This window comes from Lutra lutra, chromosome 8, assembly GCF_902655055.1.
Source record: "Lutra lutra chromosome 8, mLutLut1.2, whole genome shotgun sequence".
NCBI classification, from domain to species: Eukaryota; Metazoa; Chordata; class Mammalia; order Carnivora; family Mustelidae; genus Lutra; species Lutra lutra.
Window position 1 is genome coordinate 126689205 of NC_062285.1, and position 15114 is coordinate 126704318.

The 15114-nt window shown below is 48.4% G+C and overlaps 1 protein-coding gene across 3 annotated transcripts in view; it reads left to right on the forward strand.

Annotated features, from left to right (window-relative positions):
• The window catches only part of STAB2 (stabilin 2), a 175571-nt gene that overhangs the window by 149288 nt on the left and 11169 nt on the right, over positions 1 to 15114 (forward strand). For 2 of the 3 annotated variants that reach the window (XM_047742543.1, XM_047742545.1), the window contains 9 exons: positions 139 to 332; positions 1690 to 1831; positions 6402 to 6535; positions 8488 to 8653; positions 8798 to 8904; positions 10900 to 11019; positions 11764 to 11904; positions 13028 to 13135; positions 14291 to 14419. In XM_047742543.1, coding sequence (XP_047598499.1) covers positions 139 to 332; positions 1690 to 1831; positions 6402 to 6535; positions 8488 to 8653; positions 8798 to 8904; positions 10900 to 11019; positions 11764 to 11904; positions 13028 to 13135; positions 14291 to 14419 — 1241 coding nt within the window. Of the gene's footprint in view, positions 1 to 138; positions 333 to 1689; positions 1832 to 6401; positions 6536 to 8487; positions 8654 to 8797; positions 8905 to 10685; positions 10761 to 10899; positions 11020 to 11763; positions 11905 to 13027; positions 13136 to 14290; positions 14420 to 15114 lie in introns of those variants that run through there. The other variant, XM_047742544.1, reaches the window with a different exon arrangement.

Genomic DNA, 15114 nt, shown 5'->3' on the forward strand with positions numbered 1-15114 from the left:
TGGGGAAAGAAGACCCCTACCTGCTGGGGCCCATTTCTTTCCCAATGCCCCTGATCCCAGAGTGACCCATAACCCCCGTCTGAAGCTCACATTCCACAAACCGTGGTTCAGTGAGCCCTCTCCCTTCTGCTCGTGCAGTTGTGGATTTCTGCAAACAGAACAACGGGGGCTGTGCGAAGGTGGCCAGGTGTTCCCAAAAGGGCACAAAGGTGTCCTGCAGCTGTCTGAAGGGCTACAAGGGGGACGGTCGCAGCTGCACGGAGATAGACCCCTGTGCCGATGGCCTCAACGGTGGGTGTCACGAGCATGCCACCTGCAAGATGACCGGCCCGGTGAGTCTCTCTTGCCCCCGGGAAACTTGGGAGCGGTTCTGCGTCTGGCTCAGCCTCGCTTCACTCTGCTTGCTCTTCGGCCTCCTCCTCAGCTTCCTTCCCAGTGCACTCTACGTCCTGTCAGGTCTGCAGACCGAATGCCAAGTGGCGTCCTAAGCAGAAAAGAGACATGAGGAGGAAAACCAGTGAAATCTACATAAAATCTATTGTTTAGTTCATAGTAATGTGCCACCATTCATTTCCTAGTGGGTTTTTTTTGTTGTTGTTTTGTTCTGTTTCGTTTTTTGAGAGAGAGAGAGAGAGAGCACGAGAGTGGGGCAAGGGGTAGAGGGAGAAGGGAGGGAGAAGGGAGGGAGAAGCAGACTCTCCACAGAGCAGGGAGCCCCATATGGGACTCAATTCTAGGACCCCGGGATCATGACCCAGGTCGAAGGCAGACACCTAATCGACTGAGGCACCCAGGTGCCCCCATTTCTTAGCTTTGACAAAGATACTGTGATTAGGTAACATGAGGGAACATGGTGAAGCATATATGGCAACTCTTTCTGCTATCTTGGCAGCTCTCCTCAAAATCTAGAATTATCCAAAGTAAAAAGTTTATTAAAACAAAATGTCAGCGAAACGTGGGGGGAAAGTGCAGGTTTGGACCCCCACTCAAGCCTTTTTAGAATGGGATCAGTGCCCTGGTGCCCGGTTTATCTGTTGGGAAGGGAAGTTGGTAGAAGATAATGTCCACTGTGGTCCTAAGTGTGAACTTAGGACTCAGAGTCACTCTCTGAGTCTTAGCTCTCCCACTTACACTCTGTGGCCCAGAGCTGGCTACTTGGTTTCTCCCAGTCTCTGTTTCCTCATTTGCCTGGTGAGTCTAATAATGCAGCCCTCATAGAATTGCTCAGGGATTAAGTGAGGTCATTCAGTGATTGGGCAAGTGCTCATCAGGCACCTGCCATGTGCTGTTGTCAGAGCCAGGGATGTAGCAATGAAATGTGAGGGGGGAGGGGGCAATGCTCTGGGCAGAAACAGGTGCACAAGATACTTTCAGAAAGTACCAAGCACCTGACCAAGAGTAAGGCAGAGTATGAATTGGGCCAGTGTGATAGAAGGGATGAGGAGGGTTGCTTTATTTAACGGGTCAGGGACGCTGTCTCCGAGGAAGCAACATTTGAGCCGAGGGGACATTTTCTCATGAGTCTGTACAAACATGAGACATGGCAATGACTTAATTGCCACTATTTATAAGCAAAGCATTTTCCTGGTGCTTCAGAGCATCTCCTGTGCTGGATGGGGACATGCAGAGCACATCAGGGTCCTGGAGTCCTAGAAGAGGGGTTTCTCATCTCTTCGGCTCTCCCTACAGGGCAAGCACAAGTGTGAATGTAAAAGTCATTACGTGGGAGACGGGACAGACTGTGAGCCAGAGCAGCTGCCCATCAACCGATGTTTGCAGGACAACGGGCAGTGCCACGCCGATGCCGACTGTGCCGATCTCCACTTCCAAGGTCAGTGTGGCTAGGGGTCACTGGCCTTCTGGCCTGGGGAAGGGATTTGCCCAAGAGCAAAGGGGAACAGAATTAAAAGCCAGGCCAAACAGCCCAAGCATTGCCCAGGACCCAGTGCCCAGGAGGTTGCGGGCTTTGGTAGCAGAGGACTAGAATAATTCATCTCGACTGGGAGCCTTAGAACTAGGAGGGAGCTCAAAGGTCATCCAATGTGAATCTTCCAGAAACAGGCTTTCCCCAAGTTGCTTAGCAACCATCGGTTGGAATTGAATCTAAGGAGCATAGTTCAGGGTTTAAGTAACAGAGGAAGCACCTGCCACGTGCAGATGCAGCTTCTGAGCGGTTGTTTCAATAATACACATCGATCGGCATGTGTGGCGTTCTCTTCCGAGGCTGATCTGAATGGCTTATAATAAACCCACAAGTAACATAAAACTACGAATCACAACACACAACAAAGTAGAAAGCCATATGGGAAGTGCAGAGGTGCAGGTGATCTTAAAGCCTCAAGGATGAAATCCACAAGGGAAGCAGCAAGGTCATTCTGAGCCAGAGGGACAGCAGTGGTTCAGAGGGAGGGGTGGCAGTGGTTCAGAGAGCAATTCAGGGTATTATATGTTATGGCCAATCAAGATTTATTGGATGTCTCTGACTAGGACAGGGTTGTTTTAGAGACATGGCATTTCTAGTGAGGCAGTTTTTACATATCTCAATAGTAACTACTGAATTAACACCTGATACATACTGTCTTAATCCGTTCGGACTGCTACTATCGACTGAGTGGCTTAAAAACAACAGAAATGTGTTTCTCACCATTCTGGAGCCTGGAAGGCTATAATCAGGGTGCTGGCATGGCCATCTTCTAGGGAAGGCCCTCTTCCAGGTTCTGACTGCTGTCTTCTTATGTCCTCATGTGGCAGAAGGGCTAGGAAGCTCTCTGAGGTCCCTTTTATAAGGGCACTAACCTGGGACACCTGGCTGGCTCAGTCAGTGGAACGTGCCACTCTTGATCTCCGGGTTGTTTGTGCCCCATGTTGAGTGTAGAGATTACTTTAAAAATACACACACACACACACTCACCCCATGCAAGAGGGCTTTCCGCTCATGACCTGTTTACCTCCCAGTGGCCCCACTACCTAATACCAACACATTGGGAATATCACCCCATGAATCTGGGGGACACAAACATGCAGCCCATAACATGGGCCAAATTCTAAGACGCTTCAGATCCCTTTCGGGGATGAGATAGAAGAAATGTAAGCAAGGGAAATACACAGGATATATGACATTGTCTCCTTGCAAGGGGATTCCCAGTGTAGCTGAAGACATTTTTTAAATTGATAGGACAAGGAAAGGCAAGTCACAGAACTGAAGACAGAAGTTTATCTTGTGCTGATGGTTCAACTTAAAAAAGAGAGAGCAAGAATAGAAGAAAACTGAAAGCAGGGACTCAAACAGATATGTGTATGCCCATGTTAAACCAAAAGGTGGAAACAACCCTAGTGTCCATCAACAAATGAATGGATAAACACACTGTAGCTTATCCATATGGTGCGATATAATCTGGTCCTGGAAAAGGAAGGAAATTCTGGCATATGCTGTAACATGAATGAAACTTGAAACCATGTCACGTGAAATAAACCAGACACCACAGGATAAATATTATGGACATATGCAAGGGATCTATGACAGGCAAATTCATAGAGACAGAAAGTAGAGTAGAGGTTACCAGGGGCTGCAGAGAGGGGGATGGAGAGTCACAATTTGATGGTGACCACGTTTCTGTTTGGAATGATGGAAACATTCTAGACATGGATAGTGATGTTGGTTGTATAACATTGTAAATCTACTTAATACCACTGAATTGTACCCTTAAGATGGTCAAAAAAGTAAATTGTATGTTATGTATATTTACTAGTGTAAAAACGTTATTTTGAAGAATTGTCAGAGATGGGAAAGATCCCTAGATAAGATGAGAGAGGGAATCCTCAGAGAAGCTTAATAGAGGCCTGGGACTATGGCGGAGACTCAAAAGATGTCACGGCAATGACCTCAAGGTAATAGGGTCTCAACCAGGAAGAAGGGTGAGCTCAAGGCAGCCCTATGGCCAGAGAAGTAATAAGTAAGCCACGTAAGGTTTCTATCTCAAGAAAGCAAACCCAGGGGCGCCTGGGTAGCTCAGTGGGTTAAAGCCTCTGCCTTTGGCTCAGGTCGTGATCTCAGGGTCCTGGGATTGAGCCCCACATCGGGCTCTCTGCTCAGCGGGGAGCCTGCTTCTCTCTCTCTCTGCCGGCCTCTCTGCCTCCTTGTGATCTCTCTCTCTGTCAAATAAATAAACAAAATCTTTAAAAAAAAAAAAAAAAGAAAGAAAGCAAACTCAGCGTGGTTGTGTTCAAGCAGATGGGAAGCAACATAGTGCAACATCTGAGAGGTTTTGGGGACATTCTATGTTCAAGGTGAGGCTACCGAGCAGAAGGATTCTATAAGCAGTTGCTATTTAGGATGGGTGCCGAAATGAGCACCTGGGACCAGGGACGTTGATCTGCGAGCCTTTGCCTCAAAGGGTGAAGTCAAGAAAGTGCTTGGCTTTTTTCTTCAGGACACAGTCCACTCAGCCAGTCCTGCTATTCCCACAGCTGTCTCACAGGTGGAAATCTATTCGGCTCTTCTTTTCCAGGGGGGCTTTTCCCTTCTGCTTTCATGAATGCCAAGAAAGAGACAGGAGTGTTACTAAGTGACTGGGCATCAGAATTGGACCCACCCGCTGTTGAAGCTGAGTAGTTACCCTTAGGAAGACAGGATGGTTTGGGGATAAGACCTCGGCTTTCCCTGTGGGCATGGTTACAGAACCATGCCACACTCGGGAGGAAGTGCCTACTCTTCGGGTTCAGAGGAGGGCAAACTGGTATAGCCTTCATGGCAGCCAATTGGACAACGTGTGCTGAGAGCCTTAAAATAATTCATGCTGAGACTTGGTAGCTCCATTTCAAGAAACTCATCGAATAGACACACAATCTAATAAGGAAATAAAGATAGACGTACCATCCCAGCATGACTTTGCATCATAAAAGATTACAGATAACACATATCTAACAGTCAAGGATGATCAAATGCACTGTTACATATCCACTCAGATGCCCTATTAAGAATCATGTTGCCTTAGCAACATGGAAAAACATCTATCCATCCTTCCCCAGACTGTTATGCTGGGAAGTGTCTGCAATTCAGATAGGGCTGACAAGATCATACAACCTGTGGAATGTTCTGCCGGACTATGGTAAAGAAAGACCTTGAACTTAACTCTTTTTGGTGTAGAAAGTGACCTTTCAGTGGCATTTGCTAATGAACTTGATGATGTAAAGATGTAACTCGATTCTTGAACTATTTCTGGTCTCTGCATGTAATTGTCTGGCTAAAAAACATTTCAGCCGGGAAAAAGTGATAAATCTTTCAGTCTCTTAGGGGAGAAATAGCTAGAAAACTTTTTTAAGGACAGAGTGCGATCAGAAAACATGGAGTCCTTGACAAAGACTCTCTCTCTCTCTTTTTTTTTTTTAAGATTTTTTTTTATTTGTTTGACAGACAGAGATCACAAGTAGGCAGAGAGGCAGGCAGAGAGAGAGAGGAGGAAGCAGCCTCCCTGCTCAGCAGAGACCCAATGTGGGGCTCGATCCCAGGACCCTGAGATCATGACCTGAGCCGAAGGCAGAGGCTTTAACCCACTGAGCCACCCAGGCGCCCCACAAAGACTCTCTTTAAAGTATTTTGTCATGGCTGTAAAGTTCACAAAAATTATTCAATTATAGGTATTGAGGGGGAAATGCTGTTGCTAGAGAAAATTTATAACATGGGGGAATAATCATGATTCAATGTTAAGTTTTTAAAAAGATTTCTAGGGGTGCCTGGGTGGTTCAGTGGGTTAAAGCCTCTGCCTTCATCTCAGGTCATGATCCCAGGGTCCTAGGATCGAGCCCCACATTGGGCTCTCTGCTGAGCCGGGAGCCTGCTTCCCCCTCTCTCTACCTGCCTCTCTGCCTACTTGTGATGTCTCTCTCTGTGTCAAATAAATAAATAAAATTTTTTAAAAAATTTTCTAAAAACTCTATAAGCAGGACGTTGCCACATTTGTAATGTATATGACATGTAAAGGAAGAGGTAAAAAGTCTAGAAGAGTATGAAATTATGTCAAAATAAGTTACCAAAAAAGAAAATAAAAATTCTTTAGGGGAGGTATACCAAAATGTTAGCCCTGGAGTAATGATTATTTCCAGGGGGAGGTATACCAAAATGTTAGCCCTGGAGTAATGATTATTTCCAGGGAATAAGGTTTTAGGTGATTTGTAATTTTTTTCTTACTTTGATGGATTGCCCAAATTTCTACAATAACATGTGCCGTTTTTGTATTGAGAAAAGAAATAAGTATTTTAAATGATGTGCTTCAATCTACCTTGAAGGGAAGTGGCTCTCCGAGGCCCCTGGGATACAGCTTGCCTTCTGCTTTGCCAGTCCTTCCCTGGGAACCCTGCCAACCAGGCGGGCTGACCTACGATTGCTGTCTTTTCCCTTCTAGATACCACCGCCGGAGTGTTCCATCTCCGCTCCCCACTGGGCCAGTACAAGCTGACCTTTGACAAAGCCAAAGAGGCCTGTGCCAACGAGGCGGCAAGCATGGCAACCTACAACCAGCTCTCCTACGCCCAAAAGGTGGTCCCCAGTTGGTCAGCCCCACGCAGGCAGGGTCTGCAGGGGACAGGGTGCAGCCTCTTCTTAACACGAGGGAGACCTGGGCTGCTGCCTTCTTGGAGGGGAAGGAGGGTGCTCCTGGAGCAATGGTATCAATTCATCACATCTGTCGGGCATGTACTGTGTGTCAGGCATTGTGCAAGTGCTTTGTTGATAACCCTGTCCATCCATATAACATCCCCGGAAGTAGGCGTCACTATTCCCATTTTTACAGAGGGAGCAACTGAGGCTCTGAAAGGTTAAGTAATGTGCCCAGGGTCACCCAGACAAGAGGTGGCAGATCCAAATGTAGCCCTTACTCCAAAAGTCTGTTCTCTACCATGACTTTTAACTGCCAAGGCAGAAGCACAGACTGGGAGTGCATGTCCCACAGCTGAAAACCAGAAAGAGCTCCATCGCCAGAGGCCTAGGAACTCCTTGAATGCACAAAATATCTGAGGGTCTCTGAAATGTCTGGCGGGGATGTGAAGGTCATAAATGGGGATTGCCCCAGCTCTTGGCAGCAACCAGGTAGGAGATGGAGCTCTAGCAAAGGCTACTCTCTTGGCCCCCAAAACCAGAAGCCCTGCGTATTTGGAAAGGCCAGCACCTTGGAGTTATAGGCTAGCAGTTGCTCCGCGGGCGTAGAGGAGGCAACTGCCTACACAGTATGATTCTAAGGCCGCTCCTCCAAATTCCCTCACCATCCAGTCTCCGCCTTCCTTCAGACCTGGCATTTTTTCACCAAGGAACAAAACCTCTGATGCCAGGCCCCAGCGTATTAGAGGGTCTGAATTTTTGCTCTCCTGCTTGCCAATTTTGTGACCTTGATGAGGCCATGGAAACCTCTGTTCTACTTGTCATGTTTGTATAGGACCAAAGGTAATAGGCACTATAGTGACTGGTGTACTCCGTTTTTAACATTAAGAGCTCTGGAATGGGCTGCTCAGGTTTGAATCTCAGTTTAAATACTAACTAGCTGAGCAAGTTACTTAACTCCTTTTTGCCTCAATTTTGTCAATTATATGATGGGGATTTTTTTTTTTTAAGTTTCTATCTTATAGAGTTGGTATGAGAGTTAAAAGTGCTGACACAGGGAAAGCCCTTACAACAGAACCTGGCCCAGAGTAAGCTCTCAATAAGTATTATGATGATGATGATGATAATGATGGTGATGATAGTGATGATCATGGTGATAATGATGGTGATCATGGTGATGATGGTGATCATGGTGATGAAGGTGATGATGATGATAGTGATGTGATGATGGTGGTGATGACAGTGATGGTGACGATAGTAATGATCATGGTGATAATGATTGATGGTCATGGTGATGATGGTGACCATGGTGATGATGCTGATGATCATAGTAATAATAGTGATGATGGTGATGATAGTGATTATCATGGTGGTGGTGGTGATGATAGTGATGACGGTAATGATCAGGGGGATGATGATGATGATGATAGTGATGTGATGGTGATGATAGTGATGGTGATGATGATAGTGTTGATGGTAATGATCATGGTGATAATGATGGCGATGATAATGATGGGGATTATGGTGATGATGGTGATGGTAAAGATGGTGATGATCAATTCGAGTTCTATAAATGCATAAGCAGAAGAATTTGCATCCAGGAGTAGAAGCCCGAGAGTAAATTTAATTCAAGAACAGAGAGAAGAGACATGAGTGTGAAGGACTTGGGCATTGAAAGAAAAAAATGGTACCATGTTCATCTGTTCAATGAATCAACCAAGAAAAATTTAATGAACAGCTACTATGTTCCAGGCACAGTGGTACAGTAGGCAAAATGAGCCATAACCCTGACTCATGGAGTTTACAGTCTGATGTGAGAATCAGACAGGAACTAAAGGAGCCCACACCGAATATGAAATTGTAGCTGATCCATGGCCATATCTGTGTCCCTACAGGCCAAGTACCACCTCTGTTCAGCAGGCTGGCTGGAGAGTGGGCGGGTGGCCTACCCCACAGCCTACGCCTCCCAGAACTGTGGCTCTGGCGTTGTTGGAATAATAGACTACGGACAAAGAAACAACAAGAGTGAAATGTGGGATGTCTTCTGCTATAGGATGAAAGGTAATGACCCTAGCTACGCTTCAGATTCCAGGACCTGCACTGCTGATCAATGCTCAGCCTGGCCAGCCAACCTCCAAGGGTGAGCTGGAGCAGTCCAGGCCGCCCCCTCACTGGAGTGGTCCCCTGTGTGCCCCTGCCTTCCAGATGTGAACTGTACTTGCAAGGCGGGCTACGTGGGAGACGGCTTCTCGTGCAGTGGCAATCTGTTGCAAGTCCTGATGTCTTTCCCTTCACTGACGAACTTCCTCGCAGTACGTACCCTGCACCCCATCTGCTTGGTTCTGCCTTGGGGAAGGAGCACTTGCCTCAAGGCAGCGATTCCAGAGGCAAGTCCTTGAAAGACGCCCCAGGCTCCCAGTCATGGGTAAGAGCACAGGCGCCGACCCACATGCCTGAATCTGAAGCTGGGGTTTGCCCCCTGCTGCACCACCTTCGACAAGTTACTTCCCTATCTGGGCCTCAGTTTCCCAGTAAGATGGAGAGTATGATAGCCCCAGCCTCCTAGCACCATTGTGATAATGAAAGCACTTAGACTTGTGGCCCATATGCAGAAATGGCTACACTGGGGCTGGCCAGTAGTAGCATCTCGTTTTGCATCCAGAGCAGCCTAAGAGTCTGATCTGCAGGAACGAGAGGCTCTTTGGTCTTCACAGACGGGGTGGAGCACAGTTAGCTGGGCCAGCCTGGTGATCAGAGTTTTCAACATGGCATCGAACTGCCCTTAGCACTGCCCTTCCAGTCAGTTCAGTGCTCTACATGTTATGCCTAGTGAAGAGAAAGTTCCAGCTGGAGAAGGATTTGGTGCTGACCAATCAGAGAACTGAGCTAATAATAATAACTAGGTCAAGAATAATTTCCTTTGCACTGTGCATGCATGAAGCCCTTCAGAGCACTTATCACTCGGCCCACAGAATATAAGCTCCCTAAGGGACAGGATTTTCCCTGCCTTGTCACTGGCATATAGTAGATGCTCAATAAACACTTGTTACTAGGAATAAATTCTCATGCAACCTTAAGAGGTCACTCTGCTATTATCCCCATTTTGTAGATAAAGACACTGAGGCTTACCAAGGTGAAGGGCACAGCCAAGGAGAGGGGACCTGGGCATAAGCATAGGGCTTGCAGGATCAGAGCAGAAGTTAAACCAAAGGCTCCCAAATGGTGAGTCTTTATCTGCAGACTGAAAGCATCCATCTAACTGTTCTAAAATTCAGGGTTATCATAAACACACTGAAGATAAACAGTCAAACTGGTGTTTCTGCACGTGGGAGTTTGGCTTGCAACGGCATTGCAGGAAAAAAAAAACTGTGTCGGAACAAGACCCACTGGCTGTGTGCCCCTGAGCAGATTAATTACCTTCTCTGGGCTTCAGTGGCCCTATCTGCACAATGACAAAGTCGAACTGGGTAAGTTAAACTGTTAAACTGTTCCAGCAAGTATTCATTGAGCACCTACTACATGCTTGACATATATCAGTGAACAAAACAGACACACCAAATAATAAAATAAGTAAGTACATAGTAGTGAATGCTAGGAGGTGATTATATATGCTGTGGGGGGCAGGGAAGGATGAGAAGGGTTGAGCAGGCAGAGAGAGGGGTACCACCACAAGGGTTCCCAATTTGCAGGGTGATAAGGGATGGCCTTGGTGAGAAGACGACACCCTAGGAAAGAGTGGGAAAGAGTGAACAGAGGCAAGGGAGCTAGCTGTGTAGATGTGGGGCGAGAACACACCAGCAGGAGGATGAAAGGCAAGAGTGGCCACACGAGTTTGAAGAACGGCCAGGAAGCACTCCCTCACTCAGCCAGCCGCAGCCGAGTGAGGGAGAGAGAGGCCAGCTGGGCCCAGGGGCAGTGGAGCAACAGGGTCCAGGTGGTCTGGGCCTCATGGGCCATTCCTTGTAAGGCCTTTGGTTTTCCTCTGAGTGATGTGCAGGTCATTGCAAGACAAGAGGCGGCTCAAGATTTGACTTAGATTTCAAAGGACTATGCAGGCAGCCATGTTAAAAATGGTCTTGATTCTGTGATGCAGCTGTACTTTAGACCACAGGATTCATTGAGGAAAGAAAAGTGCTCCTAAAACTCTCCGGAGGCAGTCAGAAGAAACAGCCTGTGAGTGGCAGCCAGACTTGGGGCCGGTGTCAGGAACATTCCCAGATGGGGGGTGCCCCATGACCCCTTCCATGAGGTCCTCCCGCCACCCCAACCCTTGCACACCAGAGCCGACCACTCTTTCCTCTCCCCAGGAGGTGCTGGCCTATTCCAACCGCTCAGCCAGAGGCCAGGCATTTCGGAACCACCTGACGGACCTGTCGATCCGCAGTACCCTCTTTGTGCCACACAACAGTGGGCTGGGGGAGAATGAGGTGAGGCAGGGGCCAGCTGTCTGGGCTTCAGACTAGTGCTTCGACAGGATCTGTTATCTGTCCCCACAAATCACCCCAAAACTCAGTGGCTACACAGGTACTCGGTTCACACATCTGCAGGTCAGCTGGCCATCGTGGTCCTGGCCAGGCCTGCTCATAGGTCTGTGATGGCCTGGCTGTCCACCGACAGAGGCCTCCCGTCCTCCAGCACAATAGCCCAGACTCGTTCTCATGGCGCTGGAAGCAAGTGGTAATTGGGAACAAGCCCCCATTGGGTCACATTGGCTAACAGTCCCCTGGGCCAACAGGTCATGCAGCTGAGCCCAAAGTCAGAGCAGGAAGCACTCAGCGTTATATGGCAAAGGGCATGAATGCAGGAGGGGTGGAGAAGCAGAGCCCCAGATGCAGTCAGCCCACCACACTAGCCATCCTCACATCCGGATGTGCAAAGAGATGGCAATTCCACACAGGTGACTGACCACAGGCTCTGGCAGCCCCCAGCCCTGTCCCATCTAGGGGCTGAGAGGAGTGGGACATCTGCCCACGGTTACCCGCTCAAGACCCACCCTTCACGAAGATGACTCTCAATGCCACAAGCTAGCTAGAAGTGCACCTGAGAGAATCTTGACATTCCTTCTCTCCACACGGATGCAGAAGGCCATGGAAAGTGATTTTTTTTCTTTTATTTAAAATAAAATTGCCTGGCTTCTATAGACCATTCTTGTGTTTCTCCTTTCTTCTCAGACGCTGTCTGGGCGAGACATTGAGCACCACCTTGCCAATGTCAGCATCTTCTTTTACAATGACCTTGTCAATGGTACCGTCCTGCAGACTAAGCTGGGAAGCCAGCTGCTCATCACCTCCAGCCAGGACCAGCAACAACCGGTATGAAAAATCTTCTGGACTTACTGGCAGAACTGGAGAGAATATATTCAAAACTCTTAGCATACAGTAGGTGCTTAATAGATGACAACTATTATAATATGAAAGTAAATGTTAAACCTATAGTCAGGGGATGGTATTAGATGCACACTGTAGTACACCATGCTGTTATGCAACCTCTACCCCTTGAGGAGTAAACCACTGGTGACCTCCAGCCCTGGAAACTGGTAATGATGGATGAGGAACTTGACATGAAACCACGTTTAAAGATTTCTGGTCCTCTGCCTCTGTTTCACAGTGACAGTGGCAGTGATGCTATTGGTGATGATAGTCATGGTGATATTGACGATGATCATGAGGATGATGATAGTGATGGTCATGATGCTGATGGCAGTGGTAGCCATGGTGACCATGACATAGAATCATAGGCACTTGTGAAAATTCAGTGACTCTGTGCTTGTGGCATGTAGGACTAGTGTGTGATTGGTAGCAAGTGCCAAATGAGTACTATTTTTTAATATTTACCTGATCAATGATTTCTTTTATTGAAGATTAGTGGTTTAGACCAGGGTTTCTAAAATTTTAACATGCATTTGAATCAGCTAGAGTTTTCTTGAAATACAGATCATACTTCAGCAGGTGGAGTATGGGGACCTCAGGTTCCACATTTCTAATGAACTCTCAGGTAATGCCCACAACCACAGGACAGTAGATCATGCTCTGATTAGCAGGGGATGAGATCCATTCTCTAACAGCTCAGTGGGATGTTCAGAGCAGTGGATCCAAAGTCCAGAGACTTAGGGTTGGCCATTTGCTATCTGGGTGATCCTGGACAAGCCATTTTCCCTCTGAACTCTCATCTGGTAGACGAGTTGGTAGGACAGAATGGCCCCTTGGGTTCCTTGTACCTCTTCAATCTGCCTTGTGGCCCAAGGGCAACTAAGGTGTTCTGTGCTGTCCAGATGGGAGCAGAAGTCCTGTGCTGCCTGTTGGTAACAATAGGCCTGACCCCTGGACTGCAGGACCTGGGAGAAATTGAGCAACTTCCTTCTATCACGCAGTTGCCCACATGGGGAAAAGAGGCTGATGGCCACAGATCTCCATCAGCCCCCTCTCATTTCCCCAGGAGACCAGGTTTGTCGATGGAAGGGCCATTCTGCAGTGGGACATCTTTGCCTCCAATGGGATCATTCATGTCATTTCCAGGCCTTTAAAAGCACCCCCTGCTCCAGTGGTGAGTATCCAGGGCTCCTGGTGGGTGGGGGGGGTCCAAGGTCCACTTGTCCATCCCCAAGAGATGAACTATAGCTAGAAGCTTTGTCTCCTGTCCTCTGGAGATGGGAGGAGCCTCCCATATCCACATCCACAGCAGCCGGCCTCAGAGATGTGAGGTCCTGGTTCACCCCACCCCTGCTCCGGTGCCTTAGCAACGCAACACCCACCACTATTGATATTTGTTGAGTGAATGGGCCAATAGAGAAGCCACTAGGAGGGGAGTAAGAAATCCTGAGCTCTGGTTTGTCCCCTCCACTTCATTGTTGTGCAACTTGGACAGGTCTCTGAGCCCCATTTTTTTCATCTGCAAAAGGGGGGGTCATAATGCTGACCCCTTGGATTCTTGGGAGGATTATGAGTCAATAAATATAAAATAATTAGGACAGTCCTTGGTACACAGTATAGCAGGCTATAGGAGGGTGGGTTTTTTGGTATTGTTAGTATTCTGCCTTCTAAATGTGTGAGGGAAGGGTGAGCCCAGCTGGCTTCTGGAAATTTCAATAGCATCGTGGTTAAGTGCACCAGCTCCAAAGCCAGGCTGGCTTCAGAGTCCACCTACCTCTACTCCTCACTGGCTCTGTGATATTGAGCAAAAGCACTTACCCTGGGACGCCTGGGTGGCTCAGTTGGTTAAGCAGCTGCCTTCAGCTCAGGTCATGATCCCAGCATCCTGGGATCGAGTCCCACATCGGGCTCCTTGCTCGTCAGGGAGCCTGCTTCTCCCTCTGCCTCTGCCTGCCATCTGTCTGCCTGTGCTCGCTCTCTCTCCCTCTCTCTCTCTCTGATAAATAAATAAATAAATAAATAAATAAATAAATAAATAAATAAAAGCACTTACCCTCTCTGGGCCTCAGTCGCCCCACATAAAAATGGAAACAGTGATACATGTCCCTATCTCTTGGGGCTATTATAGGTTTAACTGGATTATGTCATGGAAGGGGCTTAGACCCCAGTAGTAGGAAGGGCTAACTACATGCTACCTATCTTATCCTTCCTTTTATCCCAATCGGCCCAAGATGCCTGGGGGCCAGCAAGAGTAGGGTGGGCTCCAGAAAGCACTCCTTCTTAGCAAGGGCCTAGGTTTGAGGATTACCCCCTCCTCTTTCTCTTGCAGGCTTCAGTCCACACGGGCGTGGGAACAGGGATATTCTTCGCCACTGCCCTCGTCTTTGGAGCCGCTGCATTGGCTGCATATTCTTACTTCCGGCTAAACCGGAGAACAGCTGGCTTCCAGCATTTTGAGGTAAGAGAGGCATGGGAACATGGTGATGGGGGAGATCCCTCTTTGGAGCCCAGTCCCTGACTGGCCGCCTCACAGAGCTCACATGGGAGCCAGGGGCTGGGCTTGGAGGCACATTCACCAGGGGCCCAGAACCCTCCCCTCGGAGGGTTCAGGAGACAGGCAGGCACCTGCTCTGCTTGGTGAGAGCTTCAAGGCTGACTGACTCTGGGGGTGGAGAGGGTTGAGAACCTGCATGGTCGGGCCTCACTCTGCAGCCAGCCTCAAAGCTCGCCCCATTTGAAATGCTGAGCCCGCATGTAGGTCAGCAGGTCAGCTGAGCAGGGGAGGCTCTAGGGGATGGAGTATGGCCACAGCACAGTAGCGGAACATCCCCCATTCTGTGCTTTCTGCCCCTGCCAGCCCAGCCTCTCCTCCAGCTGCCTCCCCTAGTTGCGGCTCCTCTGGCAGGAGGCCATTCCTTCCTAGCAGAGCACCTGCCGATTTATAAGCTCCAGCATCTTTACCGACAGTGGCACGCCGTAGAAGTCCTTTCATATTAAGTTCAAGGACAGGCAAAGCCACTCCAGGGTGATGGGAGTCAGAAGAGCAGTTACCCTGGGTGGGATTGGGTCCTGTGGGCATGGGCATGAGGACGCTTCTTGGGGAAGTGGCAGTGGGGGGGGGGGGGGAGGGTGGAAACACCCTGTGTGCGGATT